This window comes from Pleurodeles waltl, chromosome 5, assembly GCF_031143425.1.
Source record: "Pleurodeles waltl isolate 20211129_DDA chromosome 5, aPleWal1.hap1.20221129, whole genome shotgun sequence".
In the NCBI taxonomy this organism is placed as follows: Eukaryota; Metazoa; Chordata; class Amphibia; order Caudata; family Salamandridae; genus Pleurodeles; species Pleurodeles waltl.
The window spans coordinates 195,983,279-196,008,819 of NC_090444.1; the positions used below are offsets into that span (position 1 = coordinate 195,983,279).

General features: G+C 44.5%; 1 protein-coding gene across 1 annotated transcript in view; it reads left to right on the forward strand.

Moving 5' to 3' along the window:
* Positions 1-25,541, forward strand: part of USH2A (usherin) — a 3,586,186-nt gene that overhangs the window by 1,747,598 nt on the left and 1,813,047 nt on the right. Inside the window, exon 35 of the mRNA XM_069233891.1 lies at positions 15,477-15,624. Coding sequence (XP_069089992.1) covers positions 15,477-15,624 — 148 coding nt within the window. The remainder of the gene's footprint in view (positions 1-15,476; positions 15,625-25,541) is intronic.

A 25,541-nucleotide genomic window follows, 5' to 3' on the forward strand; every position in this document is an offset into this window, starting at 1 on the left:
GAAACTGCGCCAGTTAGGGATACAATTTGGAATCATGTTCCCAGCAAAGCTTAGAGTGGTGGCCAAAGGGGGCACACAGTTCTTTACCACAGCGGATGAAGTTTGGCAGTGGATAGACTCTCAGGCACCATCAGAAAAGGGCCATCTGACAGAGGACCCACAACCACAACCCCAAAGGAGAGCCGGGCATAGCAGGAACCACAAATAATTGAAGACTCCCTCCAGTAAAAAGGTGCAAAAAGAACACCAGAGAGCAATGGAAGCAGTGGCATCTCTCGGTGGATCGGACCTCGGCTCTCACCCGATGGTAGACGAGGAGCTGGTACATTCAGGATCGGACCAAGACTCAGAAGCATCGCACGCATTGGTTGGGTCGGGACCAGAGGTGGCCCCTGGAATGTCGGACTGCATCACCTGAACTGCAGAGCTGAGGACTTATTTGTGAGGTTCGGCACCAGCACAGGACGACCACCAAGAACTGTATGAAAGCCACACGCCCAGAGATGGTAGAACCTGCAGGAGGGGGACTAGGCCCAAAAACACCCTCAAGCTTATCAGATGGGGGGGTGGAGAGGCAACGTGGCAAACTCCTCTTAAAGAACTTGAGGACCGCCCCCAGTTTCAATAGACTAGTTGATGTACTTGTTTGGGTTTGAATGAGAGATGAACAACCTTTTGTCCTGGGGAAGGGGAGTTGGGAAGTTACTTGTTGGGTTCAGTTTACAGGGAAATGTGAGTCACAGAGATTGGTAAATCTAGAGCTGGAGATGCAGTGCAGAGGGTGTACGGCTGTCATTGTCTAGGATACTGAGATGGGCGCAGGAATACCTATGGGCGAAACATTGATATGGCTGCATTAGATTCATGTAAATTCTTCTCATGGAATGTCTGGGGTATGCACACAATGGTCAAAAGTTATAAAGTGTTTTCATACTTGCAGAGGAGGGGGATCGCTTAACACAAGCAGAGGGGAAATCTATACAGAAACGGTGGAGGGGTCAAGTATACTACACCACTCATTCTGCCTTTGCTAGAGGGACCCTGATATGGATACGAGTCGGGTTCCCTTTCCAATTGCTCAATAGTCTCATTGATCCGAAGGGGCGATTTGTGGCAATTTGAGGGAGGCTAGAGGGCAGGGAGCAAGCAATGATTAATGTTTATGCACCCAACTCAGATCAGGGTGCATACTTTACACGCTTATGAACCCTCCTGGCCACATTCTTGCAACACTCCCTGTTCTGGGAGGTGACTTTAATTGTGTGGCAGACCCCATTAGAGACCGCTCACACCCCCCTTTTCACGATTCTCCGCTCACTAGAGTGGCATGGCAATTTACATCCTGGCAGTCACACTTGGGCCTGGTGGATGCGTGGCAAAAGTTGCACCCAGACACCAGGGACTACTCATACTTCTCTTATTTACATGAGCTACACGTTTGGCTTGATGCATTCTTGTGTACACCAGATGTATTCCCACATATACATAACACTGAATATTTGGCTTGCACTATCTCAGATCATAACCCACTTTTGTTGTCACTGAGGTGGGGCCTGCCCCTCCCCCGTATTCCCACAGGGAAATTGAAACCAGAATTCTTAGAGGATGTATAATATCAGGGCGAGATGAAACAGCATATTACTCATTTTTTTGTGGATAACAAAGCCACAGCCGGCAATCCCCTGATAGAATGGGATGCTTTTAAGGTAGTGATGAGGGGAAGGTGTATAGCAGGAGCGGTAGGGGTACCTAGAACATTACTTAGCGACACCATGGCAGAGGAGGATAAACTGAGGGAGGCTGAAAAGAATAGGCCAGAGAATCCAAACTTCCAGCACACAATACTGGAGCTTAAAGAAACAGTAGCGGAGTGCGTGGAACGTCTTCGCTTCTTTGACTACAGGAATTACATCACGAGAGCCCACGGGGAACGGGACAAGGCAGGCCGTATGTTGGCATGGTTGGTATCGCCGACTCAGAGGGGCTCATGCATACTGGAAATTAAAACAGACCTGGGGGAATGCATATATGGACAGCAAGAAATGAATGCACGTTTCCTAACCTGCTATGGGCTGTTAAGCAAAAGTACCTTCCAGAGGGATAGGGAAACTATAGCGGCCTTCTTGGCTCAGATGCAACTCCCAGCACTTACACCTGACACAGCAGGGCAGTTGGGAGGAGCCATTACCCAGCAGGAAATCAAGGGGGCCATCAAGGAGTTAGCCAGAGGGAAGACACCGGGGGTAGATGGCTTCCAAGTTGAGTTTTATGCTGTATATGAAGAACTACTGGCTCTTAGGTTGGAGACCCTCTATAAGGCCGCCAGGGAGCAGGGAATACTGCCAGCGACGGCAGGAGAGGCGATAGTGGTGCCTCTGCTAAAACTGGGCAAAAACTCTATGGAGTGTGGCGCTTACAGACCTTTGTCCATATTGAATTTGGACTACAAGATCCTCACTAAGATTTTAGCGACAAGGCTCCTCCCTCATGTGACAAAACTGATACACCCCGATCAGGCAGATTTTGTCCCTGGTCGAAACACAGCGGATAATATACACTGATTGTTAGCAGTCATGAGGGACCCCGCCCACGATGATAGGACGGCTGGGGTGCTAGCTGTGGATATCAAAAAGGCCTTTGACAGCCTAGAGTGGGGTTCCTCTATGCGGTGATGGCCAGACTGGGTTTGGGACCTGACTATATTGCTTGGGTGCGGTTACTGTATACCAAACCTATGGTCATAGTGCGCACAGGATGGATAATGTCAGAAAGCTATGCAGTAGAACAGGGCACTAGACAGGGCTGCCCCCTGTCTCTGTTGCTTATTGTGTTATCGATGGAGCCACTGGCAGCTGCGGCTCAAGGTGGGGAGGCATGTTAGGGTGTAAGAGCAGGAGGGGAAAGACACCGCATAGCCTTATATATGCCAATGACCTGCTGTTTTGTGGGGGGGATATGCATTGAGACCTACCCCGAGCCCAGCTAATGCTCTCTCAGTTCGGTACCCTTTCGGGACTGGAGGTAAACGTGTACAAACCAGGTTGTTCCCAATGGGTCCTGCGGCAACGCCCCCTCTCGGGCTGGGTATGGTCATGTGGGAACCACGTTGTCTCTCTTACTTGGGGGTTAAGGTTTTCCACGACCCACAGGACATCCTGGAGAGTAATGTAGGAAGAATCCTGCAATCCGTCAGGACCAGTATGACTTTTTGGCAAACCTTGCCGTTATCTGTAGCGGGTAGGGTAGCGCTTTTAAAAATGATAGTACTGCCTAGGCTACTATATTACTTTACAGTCTTACTGATATGGATACCCAGGGCAACCCTTAGGGAATTAGAGGCACTGGTCATAGCATTCCTGTGGGGCGGTGGACAAAGGAGAGTGGCATTGGCCAAACTCCAAAGGCAGGCCTCGGATTTAAGGCTAGCGGTCCCTGACTTTGAAGCCTGTTACTTAGCGGCACAGCTCCAATGGCTTACACAGTGGCTAGTGAGCCAACAGGACCCTGAGGCAATAGTGAAACCATTCACTCCTTCGTGGACGCGGTTGGTGGAGGTGGTGTTGGGGAGTCGGGGGGGCAGTGTGGGTGACTCCCCTGAATTGAAAATCTTGATTCAGTGCTGGACAAGCTGTTTAAGTAACCTCAAGATAAGGATCCCCTACTCTCCAGATCTGCCTCTGTTGTCCATACCGGCATTACCGCCTAGGAGTAACTGGGAGGGGCTCCAAACCTGGGTTGCGGCGGGGGTTCAGACTGTGGGAACCCTGTTTAAAGAAGGGATGATGACATCATTTGAAGACCTCAGAGCGGAGTTTGACTTACGGGGGGGGGTCATTTTCTACTCTATGGCTCAAAGACTGCTGGTATTCAGCGGCACTGGCGGGAGGGATTGGGAGAACCCCCAACACAGACAACCTGTACCTACCTGGCGACCTCTAAAGTTAAGCTCAAGGCGGTGACAAATTTATATGGTAGAATACGGCAGATAAGACCCTCCCATTGATCCAACTTAGACTAAAATTGGAGAGAGATCTGGGCACTGATATTCCTGGCAAAGCATGGGAGCAAATACTGGAGGGCTTCCCCAGGATGACTAGAAATGCTAGATTTAAGCTTATTAACTTTTATGTGCTGCATCAAGCTTATTTAATCCCTTGCCAGATCAACAAGCGCTTTGGAACAGACGGATCGAAATGCCCTAGGTGTGGACTGATTGGAGTACAGTTAAGGCACATGTTTTGGGAGTGCCCACCTCTAGGGTCGTTTTGGGGGGAGGTGACCCAGTCAGTGGCAAGAGAGATAGACAAGGAGGTTCCATGTACAATGGCCCACTGTTTACTCGGGTGGTTCCCACATACATCCAAGACAAAAGTCACTGGCAGATATCAGGACCTGGCTTATGTGTTGGCAAAGAGGGAAAGTGCAATGACCTGGAAAAATCCGACGGGCCCAAGGATATCTCAATTTAAAAAGGAATTGAAAATATGGGCTAGATACAAGGGGGATATTCGTCTCAGAGAGGCCAAGAGAGGGTTGAGACCAGCAGAAAATAGCGCAAGGGTGGGATGTAGTGATGGAGGCTATGGAAGGGGAGATCCCCACTGACCTGGCCCCTTGACTTGATAATGGACTGACTGGCCCCGGCCACACCTTAATTAATAGAGGACACCCTTGCTAAAGGGGAACCTGCAACACCACACACAACAAGAGGCAGTACGTATTTGACCTCAAAGCTTAAGGCCAGTACTGCACCACAAAAACTGACTCACTAAGGGGTGGGGGGGAGTTGGGAAGGGTACGGGGGAAGCAGGGTAAGTTCATAGGGTCCTAGTTTAGTAGAGGGCTCGATATGTATGGATCGAGTTGAATTACTGGACTAGAACAAAAAACGAGTGAAAAAAGTTGTACTGTACTATGATTGCATGAATGTTAGTTAACTGAAACTGCAATAAAAATATGTTTACAAATAAAATGAGTGTGGAAAATCTGCTTTGGCATACCACTCATGGAATGTGAATTGGGCGTTCCAAGGTGTGGTTTGCCTAAGAATTTGGGAACACATAGAAGTATATGTGCATTCCAGAACTAATCTGTAACCACTTCCCAACCTTCAAATGGTCAGATATTAACTCCAATTGCAAGATGTAAAGGGGAACTTATCACCTTTATTTTTGATGGGGATGTATTGGAAGGGCTTTGTCCATGCAGACAAATGTTTTCCCTGCAGAAAAAAGTACATTTGCACCGGAGGCTCAGTTTTCTGCGTGGAATCCTCTGCTATAGGGAACTCCACACAGGAGGAATAAAAGTCTTCACCAAAATTCACATGCCATTTTCAGATGTACGCCTGGAAACCTGTGCCATGAGCAGCTTTTCAGAAGTGCTGCATGGAAATTTGTGAGTTTGACACCCAGCCAAAGGTCTCAGTCTCTGCCCGTATGTTTGTCTTTTTTGTAGTTAAGCCCTCGAATTTCTAGATTTATTCCTCTTTCTGATCTCTGCTTGCTGCTCCTACTTAGTTCCAACTCACCCTTTAGATCACACCTCTTTCTTTATGCATCTCATTAACCCATTTTATCTCTAACTCTGTCTTTCTAGATCACAAATCTGCCTCTACCTCTCACTCTATCTACCGCTGTATCAAATTCACCTCTCCTTTTCTACATGTCCTTTGGCTCACTACTTTAGCTGTTTTCTCTCTACACCTCATCACCTTCTTACAAACCAACCCTTCTTACTTTTATTTCTGACTCTTATCTCTCTTTACCAAACCTGTTTTTCTACACCTCTTCTCATTGTGCCTGCCTCTCTAATTCATCAACTCTCTTGAACTTTCATCTCTCTATGTTTCTGTCAGTACATCACCTTTCTGTATAATTCTTCTTCTCTTTGCCCAACTGTAACTTACTTCACTTTTTACCTTACCTCTCCGGCTCTACCATATCCCCTTGGTATAACTCAGCCTTAGATTTTCGATCTCTCCTTCAATCTAAAATCTTAAGCTATATCCAAGCATCACTTGTTCTACCTCTTTTTGTTTCTACCATTTTGATGAGCCTGGCCCTTTCTGAAGGGATGCCTCAGATTTTTTGCTTCCTTTGCTGAACCCATATTTTGCTGGCTCCTAGGGCTCAAAGACAAATGCTTTTGCTCTCCCTTTTAAACATGGCAGAAGTGGCCTACACCTGATTGGTACATTCATTTTACTTGTAGGTTTCTATTATATGGTACTACATATAACCAACGCCTGCAATTATACTCTACTAGTGGACCGCAGCACTCATTGTGCCATCCAACAAAGTAGCACCCGAAAGCATGCCTCAGGCCTGCTACTGTAGCCTGTAGTACATTTAAACATTTTCATTTCAGCATTGCTAAATAAGCCTATTGCCAGGCCTAAACTTTCCTTTTTAACACTTATGTCACTCCTAATGTAGGTCATAAACGCTCATAGCATGATAACTAAAAAAAGAGGACATGTGTATTTAAGGTGTTAAATGTCACAACAGTGAAAAGTCCTAAAGTAATATTTGCTGTTGTAAGGTTATCTCTCCCATAGACTAGCACTGGGTTACCTTATTACACTTAATAAATGATACCTTCAGTTTGGGAGCCGTTATAAAAATGCTTCTTCCACTCAAATGAATTGTAATCTAAAATCCTCTTTAAAGGTAAAGTTGAAGTTTATCAGATACTATTCTGACAATGCCACTTTTGTAAAGTTTGCATTTTTCTGCCTAAACCAAATTTGCCTTTCCGTCAGTGTCCAGGGTCACCTGTCTGTGAATGGCTGTCCTGTGGTGGTTTGTGTATTCCTTTCAGACATGGGGACAAATGGGCATTTGGTGTGGGCAGGGTATTGTTCGAATGAGCAGGATGTCCTGAGGGGTTCTACTCTGCCATTCCTAAGCTTTAAAAAGTAGCCTCTCTCTGGACTTCCCACCTATTTTCTGACGCTAAGGGCTGTCTGCCCTGCCTCTGACAAATACAGCTCAAACCTAGGTCAGCTTGCCCTTTGTTAGCCTAGACACTTTGAAGCCAAACCCATGAAAGGGGGAGGGTTAGACAAAGGGGCCTGACCCACAGGCTGACATTAGGGATGAAAGTGGCACTTTCTCTACCTGATGCCTGAAGAAGGAAGACTGGACCAGCTTGTCCTTAACACAGGCTCCCCAGAAACGACTCTAAGGGTCAGTTAGCTGACCTCCTGTTTGAGCTACAGAGAACCTGTTCCCTGTATCTGACCTTTGCTCCATCACCGTCGGCTGGAACTTGGGACTTCACCACAGTCCAGCTCAACCAGATAATCTTGAATGCCGCTTTATGCTTTTTTGCGCTATTTTTACTTGAGATTTTAAAATTCATAATTCTGACTACTGATTGGATTTTTGCATTTTGGTGCCAGTTTGTTTATTAATATTAACACTATTTTTCTAAATTAGTTTGGGATTTTATTTATGTTGTGCTGTCACTTTATTACAGTCAAAGCTTCATGCAATTTTTCTGACCAGAATCAAAGCCTGGAAAAAATAGGTATGGTTTCCCACAAGAAAGACCTAACAAGTCATGATCAGGTAGAGCAAATTTAATGCATAAACACATGCTTCAATTTCACCCCACCTGACTTGTAATCAGGGCCCATGAAGGGAAATTATTTGGTTATAATAACTAAAGAAGAAAAACTCCAGAACACTGCATGCCAAAATCTTAATTGCATTCTGGAGGAGCACTTTTGCTACCTATTTTGCCTTGCAGGCATCATCATTTATTTAAATTAATTCTACTTCGTTGAAAACAAATTATTTCTTGTGTGTTATTCGGTAGTTAGTTCCCAGAATAACACTTGACTTTCTCAATGAAGGTTGCTACCCAGTCAGATGAATAGGCTGTGTTATGGGCGAGTCACTGCTTGTGCGTGAACACATATGCGGTCTTACCCCAGTTAGTGTTACACATGACCACACACTGTAGAAATCTAGGCAAAACAGTTAAAAAAAATATCACCACTTGGCTTTGAAATTTCTTACCAAAAGTTCCTATTCATTGATAAGCAGTGGATTTGTTTAAAATAATTTCAGAGCATTTGTCTTATCAAAGATAGTACCAGTGCCATGAGTGATGGTGACATGAAAACTGACGAGATCATGTAAAGAAATTAACTTTACAAACTTTTGTGCACCCGTCACGCCTAGACAGCATAAAGAGTGTGACGGTGGGTGCATTACTGCATTACCCTGAAGGTGTGCAGTGAGCAGAGAGCCAGGTGAGCCTGTGCAAGGCAAGAGAGCATGGCTCATAGAGCGGCATAGCAGGGCAGTAGTGTGGTGAGGAGCTGGGAGTCTCGCACCCCTCTCCCTCTCTGCCTGCCTCCACCTGGATGTCAGGACTTGGATTTTGGAGTGTGGTGCACTAGCTACTGGGGTGGGGGAGTGAGGGGGGGAATGACCTGGCCAGTTAACTGGCCAATTTGGAGCCATTCTCTGCCTTAACAACCCGGATGACTTGGCGTGCTCATGCCCCACCCCCTGAGGAGTGTTAAGCAAGCGTTGTTATATCCCTGACAGTCCTGGACACCTTGGCATCACAAAACCCAATCATGGGGAGGGGTGAGTCGGTGCACCTTGTTAAATCAATGATAACAAGGACACAAGTCGCTCCCAGCATCCAGGAACCTGCTGGGCCTGGAGTCCATCAGAGTCTGCTGAAGTGTGGGACGTGTTCATCTAAGTAAAATTATTCAGAGGATCTATTAACACCTGCTCTGCTACAGCAAAGTGTAGAAACTGGACAGTGGACACAGGCCACAGGCCATTGGGCCTGGCCCAGAGACTACGGCTAACAGCATCGACATGCGCAGTCCCAAATTGCCAGGAAGACTATACAACCCTCCCCCTGGGGATACACACAATCTATAGTTATCAATAGCCAAAGCCCACTATAAGGTCAGGGAGACAGAGAAACTCACTGTAGCAAAAGGGCAAAACAAGAAATCCACTGCAGGGATGTAGCCTTTGGTAAACACAAGCAAAATATGGGGATTAGACTCTCAGCCAAAAATTACCACCAAGTTCCAAATTTTAAAAGCTGGTGGGGCCACTATTTATTCAACTATCTCCCCAGTTATGGGGCTGCCAGCTCTACTCACTTCGACTATCATCATTCAAGCGAAAGAGCAATCCCTTTACCAGACCCCAGGTAAAAATACCATCACAACAGCAGCAGCTCTTTTATCTGACCACTCATCTAATCAGTTTCATGACCCGCTTGCAAGCGCCAAGAAACTTCAAACTCAATCTCACTCTGTACAGACAAAATACTTAGGAAGCCCTCTGGGCCAAAGTCCAATCATAGAGGCAGCAGACATCAGACCAGAGGAACCACAGGAACCAGAGAAAAACCCCATAGAAATCTACTTGAACAGCCAGAAGGTGGTACTTGGGCAGAAATCTTCTACTCAAGTAAGTACACAGGCAAAATCTAAGCCAAAGGAAATACTCACAAGCCCCCAGGAAGCTGGGAATCAGTCAGATGATGCTATGGGTGGGACAATTCCAGGAAGAAGCCTCCCAAAGCTGGCAGGGGAACAAATCAAGCAGGCGGCAGAAGGAGGCCAAAGGAAGCCAAATAGCAATACAATAGCCCAGGCTTTTACAAGGAAAGAGGATGCTCAGAAGGAAGTGCAGAATTCTCATATCTGACTCAGGAAGACTGTAACAAATTATTGGCCTCATACAACACATATGAGGATCACAATAGTTTAAGGGCTGAGGAAACGTCATTTCCCACTGGATACACGCTGCATGATAACACTGTAATGGACTAGGACCAGTCTAATAATGGTGTCTGTCCCTCTTTGCTGATGACTGTTAGACCTGACAGCCTTAGGTTGGTCACCCCCAACCTTTTGCCTGCCTCCCTCCACTTTTTGACACTGTTTGTGCTGGTTTTAGGACTCTGCACACTTTACCACTGCTAACCAGTGCTAAAGTGCAAATGCTCTATCCCTTAAAACAGGGTGACATTGGCTCATACCCAATTGGCATATTCAATTTACTTGTAAGTCCCTAGTAAAGTGCACTGCATGTGCCCAGGGCCTGTAAATTAAATGCTACTAGTGGGCCAGCAGCACTGATTGTGCCACCCACATAAGTAGCACCTTAACCATGTCTCAGACCTGCCATTGCAGGGCCTGTGTGTGCCATTTCACTGCCACTTCGACTTGGCATTTAAAAGTACTTGCCAAGCCTGAAACTCCCCTTTTTCTACATGTAAGTCACCCCTAAGGTAGGCCCTGGATAACTCGGAGGGCAGGGTGATATGTAGGTAAAATGCAGGACATATACCTGTGTGTTTTGTATGTCCTGGTAATGAAAAACTCCTAAATTCGTTTTCCACTGCTGTAAGGCCTGCTCCTTTCATAGGCTAACATTAGGGCTACCCTCATGTACTGTTTGAGTGGTAGGTTCTGATCAGAAAGGGGTAGACAGGTAATATTTACTACGGCCAGAATGGTATTACAAAATCCTGTTGACTGGTGAGGTTGGATTTTATATTACTATTTTAGAAATGCCACTTTTAGAAAGTGGGCATTTCTCTGCACTTAAAATCCTTCTGCGCCTTACAGCCTGTCTCCAATCCACATCTGGGCTGGGCTGCTTGACATCTTCTTTCTGCATTTCACCCAGACAACCACAAACACAGGATGCTCAGTCACACCTGCACACATCTTCATACTGAATGGTCTTCCTGCGCTGGAAAGGTGGAGGGCCTGACACTTACATTTCAAAGTGGCCTTCCCTCACACAATGGACCACCAAACTCCCTACTGGGACCCCGGCAGACAGGGTTGTACTGAAAGGGGACCTTGTGCACTTCAAAACCACTCTTTAAAGTCTTCCCTACTTCAAAGGCACTTTTGGGTATATAAATTGGGTCCCTGACCCTACCAGTTTAGAAACTTTCTCTCTTGCTTAGCCGACTATACACAATCCAACAACAGATTTATTGGGGTCCACCTATTCCACCAGCCTAAACGAGTTAAATGGTCCTTGGAAATAATAGAGCCTCTGGCCTGTGAGGCTATATCTTACCTGCAGAAGGCCCAACAATTTGAAGGCTCCACAAGAGACCAATCGGTGGTCTTCACAGAAAGTTTTAGGACACAGTTTGCTTAAAAAGCAAACCCATCCGGGGTCCGATATCAACCGACTCCACAGACCAGTATAAAACCCAATAAGGTAGGAGCTTTGAAACAACTAAAACAGAAAGTTAATAAGGCTCTTCAGATAGTTCGTCAGTTTCCTTCAAATGAAGCATATGTCAGCAACTTGGGGAATGCCAAGAAATAATACAAATAGACCATATGGGCAATAAAGAGGCAAAATACCGAGAACTTCTGGACTACACTTATTTGGGACCCCAAGCATAACAATTTCAAAAGGTTTTGGGGAATGGTGAATGCCCTTAAAAGTTCTGCCAATAGCAAGCTGGAATCAAGTATTCCAGAAGAAGTTTGGTCTGACCATCTACGTGCCCTCTTTAACCCATTGATCAACCTAAATTTAGCAGTGCATACATCAAGGGGAGTACACCTGGATGGTTCTGAAGTGGCCTTGGATCCACCGATTTTGTGAATGTACTTTTCCCCGATGTTGTGGGTGGCTTTTGAGTCCTTTTTATTAAGTGGATGGTCACTTTGCACGTGTATTCCTGCATGTCTTCTTTTTCACTTGTCTATGTGTGTTTAATTATGCCCCTCCTAGGGGCTCCTTATCCTTGTGTCTTGCTGTGTTCCATAATACTCCCCATAATTTTCCGGAAGTCAGTCAAGTGTTTGATTAGGTGCCTTATAATGTTGTGGCTTTAGTCCACTATTTTATGAAAGCAGGTATTGAGTACTTTATTAGGCATTACTTGGCCCTGAAGTTTTGGATCAGAATGTCATTCTAGATGTCAGATGGACGGTCTGGGAATTGTTTGCCTCTTATCTGTCTCCTTTTAAAGGTGGCATTGATGACCTTAAGATTTACAAATTATTTAATTTATGGGATGATCTGAATTAGGAGTCCTTCCTCTAGAGGATTTTTTTTCTTTATTTGGTAAGTGATGCACATAAGGGCGTAGCTTGCTCAGTAAGATTGGTGGGGGAGGTGGTGAGCTTCAGATTTCTCAGCAATCACACTGGCATGTTTGGTTAACAAGAATTATCTGAAAAGAACATGAGGGGGGCTTAAGGGGCAATGGAAAGAGAGAGCAGTGTTTATTGTTAACACTTAAAACAAAATATTTTGTAAAATAACCAACATTTGTTAAGAACTTCAGAACAGAGAGGAGAGTGTGTGTGCTTTAGTCTGTGTGCGCATGTAAAAATCCTAGGTGAAATCCAATGGACACCTCACCATACCCAACTGAAAGCACTTGTTTCCAACTATTTACTACATAATTAATTTATTGGGGGGGTGTAACTCCCCAAACACCCTCCCCACAGAACCATGCTCCTGGATACACAGGGCCATGCAAGCTATTTGTTGGATCGTGGGTAGCTAGTGTAGTATTGTCACAGCGCTTAATAATATCAGCTGGAGTCCTTTGGCTCTCCAGTGCATTAGGTTCTGCTTGGTAGCCTATAAATCACCTTCTGTAATAATACTGAAAACACATCTCTGAAATTGTAAATGTCTATAGCCATTAAGATCAGTGGACTGAGAACATGATTCTACAAGAAAGATGTCTCAGGCCTGCCATTGTTTTACACTGTTGTACACTGCCATGCCGACATGGCAAAAAAAACCTATTGCTAGGCCCAAACCTTCCCTTGTTCTACATATGCCACCCCCTAAGGTAGGCCCGCGACAACCCATACAGCAGATTGCAATGCATTTAAAAGACAGGACATGTACTTTTAAGTTTTACATATCCTGAAAGTGAAAAAGTCCCCATGCTGTTTTTCACTACAGCAAGGCCTATCTCTCTCATAGGATAACATTGGGATTACCTTATTACATTTTACAAGTGTAATTCACAATCTGAAAGAGATACATTTCTCAAGTTTGGTGTCTCTAGAATCACAATTTAAATCACAACTTGGTGAAATCGGATTTAAAATTGTAATTCTGAAAATGCCACTCATAAAAATTTTGAATTTTATCATTTTTGTCATTTGGTGCCTTCTGTCTGTCTCTGATCACTTGTCTAGGGTGAGTAACAGCTGGGCTTTGTGTATTCCCCCTAGAGAGACACACACAATGGAAGCTGAGGTGTGACTTGATGGGTCATCCTGGCAGGATGAGAGGGAGGATCTGGCCACAGTTTCACTTTCATCTAAATAGGCTGTGTCCTGTCCCCACAGAAAGGGCTGCATAACCTCATTTAGTGAGTCTGGAACCAGGACTGGAAGGGCAGGACCACTCTGCATTTCAAAGGCCTGTCTTTGAAGTCTCCCCCACTTAAAAGGCCTAACTGGATATAAGTACTGGACCTCTGACAGCACCAACCCAGTACACTTATGGACCCTTGACTACTCTGCAAGGAAGAAGGACTGCTGCGCTGCTGAAGGACTGACAATCTGCTGGACTACTGCTTTGCTTGAACACTGTTGTGCAGTACTCCTTCCTTGCTGTGCTGCCTGCTATTCCCTGGCCTGGGTGAGAAGGACTGGACCTGCATCACTTGAACCCTGAGTGACTTCAAGGGCCAGCCGATTGGTCTCCAAACCTGAAGTCTCAGGGACACAAAAGACTTCCAACCAACCTACTTCTGCATGGACTATGTCAACTTTGAGTCTGCCCTGCCAAGTTGTGCCACACCTGTCCGGGACCCTTGGAAGTGAGCGTAAGGTGCTTGCTGCAGCAGAACCAACTCATCCACTGTCAATCCCATGCATTGCAGCCGCTGTGTGGATGGGAACTGACACATCATTTCTGTTGCGGGGATCGGAACTATTGCATGGCTTCTGTCACGTGGATCGCAAATGATGCATCACCTCTGTTATGAGGCTCAACTCAGGCTCATCACCACTGTTGCAGGAACAGACCCAGAGCAGCACCTCCAGACCTGCCACATCTCGTAACTGACGCACAGTCACTGCTCCGTGGAGAAAATCAATGCATGTCCTCTACTCTGTGGGGGAAATCAACGCATCTCCTCCACTGCGGGATAAACACTGATGCATCACTTTTGCTGCACATCACATCTTCGACATCAATGCAACCAGGATTAAGGTACTTTTGTTCAGTGGGCTTCACTGGGTCCCTGTCTCTGGCCTGTGCTCCATTGAGGTTGGCCTGAACTTTTGACTTTGTCTTGGTCCGTTGCGACCAGATATCCCCCATTGGTGCTTCTTGCTTCTAAGCACTATTTTACAGCTTAGTCTTTAAAAATGTGTAGGTCAATTTCTACTTATTGGATTTTTGTTGTTTTGGTCGTTTTATTTATTACATTGTGTGCTATTTTTCTAACCTTGTGTGGAATCTTTCTGTGTGATGTTTTCACAGTTTTATTGTTTGAAGTGTTGCACCAATACTTTACACATTGCCTCTTAAGTTATGTCTGACTGCTATGTGCCAAGTAAGTGAGGGTGAGCAAAGGTTAATTTAGAGTGTGTTTGTGACTTACCCAGCCTGGTATTGTGGTTCCTGCTTTTACCAGGGTATATATTTCCGTCAATCAGAAACCCAGTTTCAAACAAAACAAATGTCGAAAATGTGCTTCCAATTGTTTTTGCCAGTGATGTTGCTTGGACTCTGCTTTACCTAGTTCAGAAATGAGTAATATTTTCGTTCTTTTTTTTCTATGTGGAAAGTGAAAAACCAGATGCAAATAAAGGGGGCGCCTAATTTTTCACAGTGTGCACGATTCGGAATGACTGGTAACACTCCTGTAAACTACTTCTGTCGTACATACTGTGCTAAGCTGCCATCTGCGGCTAGACTCGGGCTATGGAAATAACAAAAACAAAATGAAAAAAAAAAATATTCCTTAAAGCGTTTGTTATGCATTTGATAACGCATAAATGAATATCATATTGACAATGTGCGTTCATTAAAATGTCCAACTAAATGTTTTCTGTGCAAGAAGAACGTGCGACATATTCTTATTGAGTGAAAATGGCATGTTAAGCCTTCGTCAAATGGAAATTAAACAATCGATCGTGGGTGCGCAAATGGAGGTTCATTGATCTGTGCCAGGACAGGAAGCTCCGAGCTGCCAGACCCTTGAGCTCAGAGTCCTGTCTTTGCTGGCTCAAAATCATGTGCGAGATATATTAAGGAGTTATTATAACTTCTTCAGAACAGAATAAGCTACCCCTTGCGATTGTTTTATGGCTGTGCACTGCACTAAAGCAAGTCTTCCTGCCAGAAAGACCCGAAAAAGAAATCTCACTGTTTTAATTCGCTTTTCGTAGATCTCAAATCAGTAATGCCAAACCACCTACTTTTTGGAGAATCTGAAACAAGTTTGTTCATTTCTGATTCCAGGCTTGCACCGGTGGTGGTTGTGCCGTCAGCGATGTGAGTGCCGCAGTAACGGAGGAGAGCACACCAGAGGGGGTGCTCGCCCCTAACATCAAGTCCTATTCGACCGACTCATTCAATGTGTCTTGGCCCACGCCAGAGTTCCCAAACGGTGAGTGTTCTTTCATCTCCAATGAAAAAGATGGATCAGTGAAGTTCTTCTAATTTTCTTTATTGCAGATTTTATGTGATGATTCATTATAATTACCATCAGCGCTAAGAGTAGAACATAGGAAGCGAGACTACCAATCAGAATACTTCATTTTCGAGTAGTAATTACCGCAATAGTTCCGCTCTGCAGGATTCTGTGGTTCCAGCTCCCTGCCACTCTATCGTGTCTTGCCCGTTATTCTCTCTGCCTGGCTTCCACCTGCGTGTGGGATCTTCTGCTACCGCCAGGTTTTGGTTCACTGTAGGGAGTGGGGCTGACCCAAGCGCATTGTGGAGAGTTTACTCAAACAAGTTCTCCTGTGCTCAACACAGGTTTGGTTATAAGGCAGTCATTGTCCATTCACAGACACGGTATACCCAGTCTATGACCCAGCTGCTGCAGAGCACTCTGGGAAAAGAGCGTTCCCAATGGTGAAGCAAATTGTCCTGAGCCTTTTTTTTTTTAGCTTTTTGTTGTAATCTTTAAATCTGGCTTACTTGATCAGGTTTGCCTCGCTGAATCTCAAGTTGTGATTGGGTGTGCAGTACGGGACTGAGTCCTGTAAGTATTCTGATCTAGAAACATAACAGGAGTTAACATTTTAAAAACAGTGCAGATCAGTTTTAATTTTCTACACTGCACAGTTGGAAGCCACGAGAGGTCTTTGATTACCAATGTAACACGAGATGATTTATTTTAGTTTCAGGCAGATACTGGCAGCATAGATTTGCAACGAAAAGCTGGGGAGAAAAAGGGATCCTTCCCAACCGTGAATACAATAGGCCAAACGGAAGAACCCGATTCTGATTTGCTGTCCATGGTTTAAAAGTTATTTTCACTTTGTGCTATCAACTGCACAGTTTACTAAATAATTTTCTAGGAAAAAAAATACTGTTAAGTAGCGACTCTTTTTGAAGAATTCATATCGTTCGCATATGACAACTGCATATAAATTAGTGTTCGATGCTTCACACCACTGGAGAAGACTAGTGAAAGGAGCATATATCAAGCACACCTTACTCAATCCGGAATTGCAAAATCTACGGTTTCCAAAACGCCCTTTTGGTATAATGATGTTATAATAAGGGTTGAGATTTATTGTGACATTCTTCACTGGATGATGCTATTAGAATCAATGTTAAAAGCGGCTATGATACAGACTAACAATTACTGTTGTAAGTTTAAGAAAAAAAAAACTGGGAATCAATTCTTGCACCATTTACAAGTATATGTTGGTATTACAGAACGAGCACATATTGTGCATCTTTAGTACTGTTGGCGACCTCTTTGAATAGTCATTGCTGGTGTCCTGTGGAATTCATATTTAAATTGGCGGCAATTTCTGATCGGTGGATGGGTGTGACTAGTTCCTGGATGTTACATCGTTAGGACTCTGCTTACTACTCTTTAGGTCTAGCTTTAGTTTTGTCACCAGTACACAACCTTGATATCACCACATAACACACATACATATACAGAAAGGCACTTTTAGACGACCCCTTCAACCATTATCTTGTTTCATTCAGATGGTTTTATGCATGTGCTAGGAGGGAGGTCCATCAGCTTTGGTATCATGCTACTGAATTTCGCAGATGTTTACTTTAGTTTTTCTATTAAGTTTTCACTGGATGTTCACGTACTGAAAGGAGCTCCTTTTTTTATTTTTCAAGATGACTGCCTCATCATATGATGACGTTTCATGCTCTTGAGTGTTTTAAAGAGCATCAAAGTGGGTCGCTGTTCAAGTATGACTGATGCAATGTCCCACTTCCATCCTGCAACGTCTCCTAGCTTCAGAAGCATAGACTTCACTACCACTGCCATACAGCTGATTAACTTGCGCATTGATTGACCTTGTATACTCCTCTTTTGCTCCACAAGGTATCTTGGCATTACACATGCAGTTTCACATGAGGAAAATCAGTAGTGTCTCCTTGTTGAAGACACAATGTACAAACAGTGCAAAAGGCAGCTATACTCTTGATCACTTTTATCTGTTTCTATATGATCCAGCCCAGAGGCTATCCTGTGCTTGTCATCATTTCATGCTCCAGCATTCCAGGGATTCTTCACTTCATCATCCTCATGTTGCAGTATTTTATCCTTTTTTCCACTGACCTCGTGTTAGAAACGAGGTCTCTAGTTGGCAGTCGGTTTGCACCCTGTCCAAGTAGAGACCCTCACCCCTTTGGTAGCTTGGCACGAGCAGTCAGGCTTATCTCAGAAGCAATGTGTAATGCATTTGCACATAACACAGAGTAATAAGTGAAAACACTACAAAAGGACACCACACCAGTTTTAGAAAAATAGCCAATATTTATCTGTGTAAAACAAGACCAAAATGATAAAAATAAAACATACAGTAATAAAGATATGAATTTTTAAAGATTTATCTTAAAAATACAGCTTCTTGAAGTCAGTAGCTCCACATGGGGCTATCACGGCATTGTGAGCAACAAAGCCAACAGTTCAGGCTGGCCGCGGCGTCGCGTGCCAGCTACTATGTCGGGAAGACCCACAAACAGTACCTTGGATTTGGAGGGCGTTGTGATCCTCGCTGTGAGCTCCGGAGAGTGGCGTCACTGACGTCACGGTGTTGGTTCCAGAGTCGGTGCAGGAGTCGTCGGGCCCTTGAAGTCACACGCCTTCCGGATTGAACTCTGGGCTGACGAAGTCAGGTGCGCCGGCGTTGATAGCGTAGGGGCTGTGGTGCAAAGCAGGACAATGTGACGTGTGGTGCCCACAGGTCACAATGCAAGCAGCGGCTCGGTGATACATCCAGCAGCGTCGGTGAGACCAGGGCTGCGTTGTGAAGCAGGGCGGTGCAACGTGCGGTGTCCACAGGTCACACTGCAGGCAGTATTGTTGCAGAAGCGCTACTGTCAGTAGGCACAACCAGCAGTGCGGGACGGGACGATGCTTTGTGACCCTCACGAGCGGTGTCCACAGGCCACGGTGCAGGCAGGGATGCCTGGTGACGACACTGGAGTCGATGGTGTTGACGTCGGTGGACCAGGGCTGCGGTACGGGACGGGACGGTGCTTCGTGCTCCTCACGAGCAGTGTCCACAGGCCAGGCAGCGGTGCCGGTGTCAGCACAAGCGTCGTCTTCGGGGAGGCCCAGACTGTGGTGTGAGCAGGCGATGCTGGAGTGCGGGGCCCACAGGTCGCGATGCAAGTAGCAGCTCAGTGAAGTTGTCTGATGACGGCGTCTGTGAGACCAGGGTCGCAGTGTGAAGCGGGGCAATCACGGTGCAGGCCAGCGGCATCGTTAGCGGCATCTCAGTGGTTTCTCCTCCTGAACGGCACAAAACACACAGCTCCTAGGGCTGCAGGTCGAGGAAACTGAAGACTTTGGTGTCCCTGAGACTTCCAGCAGGAGGCAAGCTCTACTCCAAGCCCTTGGAGAACTTTCTCAAGCAGGACACACAGCAAAGTTCACCCTTTGCACTCCTTTCAAGCAGAAGCAGCAACTTCAGGCCAGTCCAGCAAAGCAACACAGCAAAGGGACAGTACTCCTCCCCCAGCTCTTCAGCTCTTCTCCTTGGCAGAGGTTCCTCTTGATTCCAGAAAGATTCTAAAAGTCTGGGGTTTTGGGTCTTCTTCTTATACCCTGTTCTGCCTTTGAAGTTGGAAAACTTCAAAGAAAAGTCTCAAGTGTTTGCAAGATTCTTCATTGGCCAGACACACCAGGGGGTCGGAGACTGCATTGTGTGAGGGAAGGCACAGTCCTTTCAGATGTGAACAACCACTCGTCCCTCCGCTCTAGCTCAGATGGCTCATCAGGTATGCATGCTACACCCGCCCCCTTTTGTGTCACTGTCTAGAGAAGAGGTGTGAACAGCCCAACTGTCAAACTGACCCAGGTGGGGAATCCACAAACAGGGAAAGTCACAGAATGGTTTAGACAATTTAAAAGACAACTTCAATAAAAGATGTATTTTTACATTGTGAGTTCAGAGACCCTAAACTTCACATTTTTATCTGCGCTTTAAGGATATTTAAAGGCAGCCCCCATGTTAACCTACGAGAGGGATAGGCCTTGCACAGTGAAAAACGAATTTGGCAGTATTTCACTGGTAGGACACATAAAACACACTAGTATAAAACACACTTGTATATGTCCTACCTTAAACATACACTGCACCCTGCCCCTGGGGCTACCCTAGGGCCTACCTTAGGGGTGCCTGACATGTAGTAAAAGGGAAGGTTTAGGCCTGGCTAGTGGGTACACTTGCCAAGTCGAATTGACAGTTTAAAACTGCACACACGTTCACTGCAGTGGCAGGTCTGAGCCATAGTTACAGGGCTACTAATGTGGGTGGCACAACCAGTGCTGTACTAGAGACTTACCAGTAAATCAAATATGCCAATCGTGGATAAACCAATCAACAGTACAATTTCCATAGGGAGCACTTGCACTTTAGCAATGAGTAGCAGTGGTAAAGTGCACAGAGACAATAAACCAGCAAAAACAGACCTGAAAAAATAGGAGGAAGAAGGCAAAAAGTTTGGGGATAACCCTGCAAAAAGGGCCAATTCCAACACATCGTATTTTACTTTTTTATTTCCAGTTTCCCCTGCTGCCTTTCTTCTACATTTCACTAAGTTCTTTGTCATTCTCGCTCCTCGTCTTTGCCCCTGTAAAGATTGCTTATCAAGAAGACGTCTACATTGCTTAGCTTTCAGCTTATGCCATAACAAGGCTACCCATCTTTCCAAGACATTACTAACAATATGCACATATAATCCTTGACCAGATCAAGACAGCCTTCTGTTTCCAGGAGGTATCGGGTAATAATCACCTTCAGACTTTGAACTATCTCTTGGTAACTAATTTAGAAGGGTCAGCCATTTATGGAAGCTTGCTAATTTACATTTCAAATGCCTGACCGATTGTGAAGCCAGAGAATGTAACTCTTGACTTTGCTATGGGGAACAATGTACAAGAAATAAGGAAGAAGTCTGAAACTTTGGAAATACAAAATTAGAGTATTAATAAAAAGATGAAGGAGGCACAAACTAACTTTTCTGGAACAAGAGTCTTCTGGTGAACAGCATTCTTACTGCTCCTGAAAAGTTTGATCACTACCCTCATAAACATCAGACCTTCATAAATCCATATACCAGATCCAAATCATATTTTAGATGAGATGCTTTTCCAGTGGATCAGGCAAAAATGGCATACGTATTAGACAGTCTTTCTGAAGATGCAGTTTATAGGTGGATACGTTATTAGCTGCACCTCAACATGTATTATTTGCATCCTTTGCAACTTCTGAAAAATAATCTAAACTTTAAGGAATTTAAGGTGAGCATGCGCCTGGAAGTGAATTGTTAGTATTCCGCAAGGGAAACCAAGACACAATAACAAATGTATCCAGGTTCAAACACTTGGCAATGTCATCTGATAATAAATGATCACTTTTTACACACCCCTTGTACACGTGGCGTAAGTACTAATATAAAGAATGAATCAGTCACTGTTCCAATTCCATGTACTTGTACACCACTGATACATTTAAAAATTCAGACTAATTTCAGTTTAAAAAAAATAAACAAGAAAACAGATCAGAACAACGTTTCTTTCAGAGTCGATCTGTCAACTCCTTTCCGTTTCCATCTCGACAGAAATATTTAGAGAAAACTGAAGAAAATATTTACAAACTTATGCAGAACTGTAGCAGCAGTATTCGAAGTCCATTGACCAAACAAAATGAGAGGCGTTAAAATAAAACACAACACATCGGGAAGCCAAACGTCCAACCTGTGTCTACTGCAAAAATAGCGTGCAGCACAGAAAATAGTCAAAAGACATTCATCATTGCAACGAACCAGTGCACTCTTCCAACACGGCCGTTTGAAGCATATAATGCTGAAATGCTTGCCAATGTGAACGTTTTTATACTTTTCCCGTCATAAAGTTTAAATGCATGACAGGCACATGTTAATTTAAAAAAAATGATCTAATGAGGAGGTAGCGGAATCTTCTCATAGAGAAAAAGTGAGATGTCCTTGAAACTGAAATATATGCTCCTAACTGCATTCATTTCTCAAATCTTGCTTCTAGTTTCCATCATCAACAACAAGATTAGGCTTTGTTACAAGAATCTGGAAATGTGTAAATGCACTACCCTAAGTATAATGACTTCTGGGCTTACTAGAGTAATGAAACTTTGCAAGCTAATTGGGGCAGAAAGGTCACTTCAAATTAATAGGAAAGTGACCTCCCTATTGGATTATAAAATATATCAGAGCACGTTATGATATGCGATTGCAAAAGAATGGTAAAGTTATAGCACTTGAAATACAATATTATGGGGGTGATTTTAACCTTGGCGGACGGCGGAGGCCGTCCGCCAAGGTACCGCCGTGAAATGACCGCACCGCGGTCAAAAGACCGCGGCGGCCATTTAAACATTTCCGCTGGGCCGGCGGGCGCTCTCCGAAAGAGCGCCCACCGGCCCAGCAGAAATGCCCCTGCAACGAGGACGCCGGCTCAGAATTGAGCCGGCGTAGTTGCAGGGTTGCGACGGGTGCAGTTGCACCCGTCGCGTATTTCAGTGTCTGCAAAGCAGACACTGAAATACTTTGCGGGGCCCTCTTACGGGGGCCCCTGCAGTGCCCATGCCATTGCCAGTGGCATGGGCACTGCAGGGGCCCCCAGGGGCCCCGCGGCACCCCCTACCGCCATCCTGTTCTTGGCGGGTTTCCCGCCATGAACAGGATGGCGGTAGGGGGTGTCTGAATCCCCATGGCGGCGGAGCGCGCTCCGCCGCCATGGAGGATTCAATGGGGCAGTGGTAAACCGGCGGGAGACCGCCGGTTTACCCTTTCTGACCGCGGCTGAACCGCCGCAGTCAGAATGCCCTCGGGAGCACCGCCAGCCTGTTGGCGGTGCTCCCGTGGTCGGTGACCCTGGCGGTCACCGGCCGCCAGGGTCAGAATGACCCCCTATATTTTCAATGACACGTCAGAAGAATATCGGAAGCCTTATGTTCATACTGTGGATGTTGGACCGTTATATACCAGCCAGACCTATGTCAAGAAAATTCAATGCGTGTCCTAGAGAGGGGCTCTTCGGTTGAGTACTTCATATCATTAGATTCTACACTTATTAGAAGCTATTCGCCAGGCTAATTAATTTTTTGAGGCACCTATATTGTATGAAGAGACCCAGAGATGTGTGGATGTTTCATATTTAATTTGGAGACTTTCTACCGGTGTCATTTGCCCTCTGCAGTGCTCCTTCTACTTATCAACAATTCACCAATTAGTCTTTCAAAATGTAAGTGGCAAGTTTTAAGTTGTATATTTTGATATGATCTTCATTTACTTACATACCTTTGAATAACATCTTGATCATGTAAGACACGTATTGACAAGATTACAAGAAATAAATTGTATGCTAAGCTGGAGGAATGCTCCTTTCATTAACAAGTAGATTATCTGGGATTTATACCATCACTAAGGAAGGAACTGCTGTCTCGTCAAAATACACATGACAATTTTATAACTATAGTCAGTCAAGTACCTATTGTAAAAACATATGTTCACAATTTTGAGAAATAAAGAGACAAATCCATGAATGTATGTGGCAAGCTAACAAACATAATGGGCAAATAAACATTGTGAAATGGAACCTTTTGACAGTTCAGAAGACAAATTTGGTTATCAAGATGCAATCTAGTTTATTACAAAAGAAGCCCAATTTACTCCTCCTTTTTTCTGGGTATTTTCAGGTTGTTCACATTATTAATCCAGTTTCAGGTGAACTAGCATTATCTCGACAAAGGAAGATTTATTATATTTCTCTTCTTAAGCCAAAGTACATGGAACTTGACTAGACCACCTCTTCCACTTTCAAAAATTACTAATGAATACAAGCTTTCCTGTACTTGCCCTTCTTGTTCCTTTTCTTTAGCCATATCAAGATTAAATATTAAGATTGATTAGCTTCTATATGTCTTCTACATTACTCACTTTTCCACTTTGATCAAAGCAAGACTTCATATCTTCTCTATTTGTGAACAAGAGTTTTCACTTTTAAACCTAGACTACATTAAGACACCCATCTCTTTTAAAGATTTCTGTGGCAATAAAACACTTACAGACTGTATTCTACCCCTTGTTCTTTAATTGAGAGGGGCTATCAGTCCTTTAGTGAAGATTGTGACTTCACAAGTCAAAATAAATCCTTACAAAGGGAATTGAAAAGAGAGCTGCAGAAAATGAGGGTTGTGGTTGGAGCAATATTCAGTTCCCCAGCAGAGACCACATCAATGCTAGCACAGATGAGCAGTGGCATCCTGGGCACCATGGTAACATTTGGAGGCCGGGGTTCTCTGATCAAGGTGTCCTTCTGTCACCAAAATGTTCTGTTATTGCAGAGATCCGCTCATCAGGCATTCACTGTCTCACTCTTCATCCCTGTATAGTCATAGTTGAAGGAGTGTTTGAAGGACAAATCTAAGGAAAGCCCGAGAACCAGAAATTGCAGACTGTCATCTTACCACCACCATAACATGGGAAGACTACACATGACGAAGACCCTGCTGGAAGAATGAAGGCTCTTAATGGAAGAAGATCACCCACTTACTGACTCAAAGACTCCTGAGGCAAGAGACACCCAGACACCAGCACTAGCCTCCCTGGGTCGAGTGGCTACTTTCCTGTCTGTATACTTTGTGGGTACAAAAAGCAGAGGGACTCTTAACCCCAAGGGGAACCATCTGACCACAGAGGACTGAATTCTGCAGAAGACCTGCAGTGTCTGGATAACCTCTTGAGTGATCAGTGCATCTTACAAATCAAATTAACATGACATAACATGGGTGGAGAAATTTCTGCTGCATAGAAGCCTTCCATGAAGCTCTATGAACTCAACTCCGAAGCTAAAAAATTTAACGGGGATGACCCGCTTTATGCATCTGTACTCTGCTCCATCACCATACTCCTAAAATCATGCTTAGGTCCCAATCAACTAAAAGCTGTTGTTTTTCAATAGTATCTTACTTTTCCCATGTACATTTTACTTTTAAAATTAAAACAGGACATCTATAGTTCCCCTTATCTAAGTTTGATGATTGAGGTATCTTTTTGCTAATGTTTTCTATTTTTCTAAATTGGTTTGGGAATTTTCGGTGTTGCTTTCTTGACCTTACAATTGTAGGTAATGGTTAAAGGTATTACACACATCTTGGAGGAACTGAGTGCAGCATGTGCCACAGCTACAAAGGGTTTAGTAGAGATTTGAAAAATCAATTTTTTGACCTAAGAAGACTATGTGCATAAAGCTGATAGAGATCACCGCCTCCTAGATCAATAAACCCAGTCTTTGACCCTTAGCCTAAAGAGGGAGGTAACTAACCCCAGAGAACCTGTATGTTTTTATTATTTGTGAACTTCTATATAACACTCTATACTCCTACAAACATTAACATGATTAAACCACATTTCACAACTAAAGGCCTATTGCGTTTCACATTAGCTTTTCATAAACAAGCAAGCAGGCCGGCAAGCTTTGCCAGGCTCTTCACAATAAAGAAATTAGGCTTACTGCCTCTGACATACATTTTTATAGTAAATCTATGGACTTAAACACTAATCTGAAGTTCTAGCTTGAGCACTGAGACAACATTTTGCCAGGCACAATAAAGTAAACATACAGTGTTGAAGTACAGCATAAAGAAATGGCCAGACCTAAATTGTGCAAACATTACCATTTGCTGTCTCCCTAGAAAGAAGGCCAAATTATTAGGCCAGTTTCAACTTGGCACTGGAAATTGTAAACTATGGCCCATGGTATCTTTTGTTTATAGTTGCCAAGCAACTAAGACACTCTACTTCGTAGACATAAGGGTGCTGATTTTGATACAA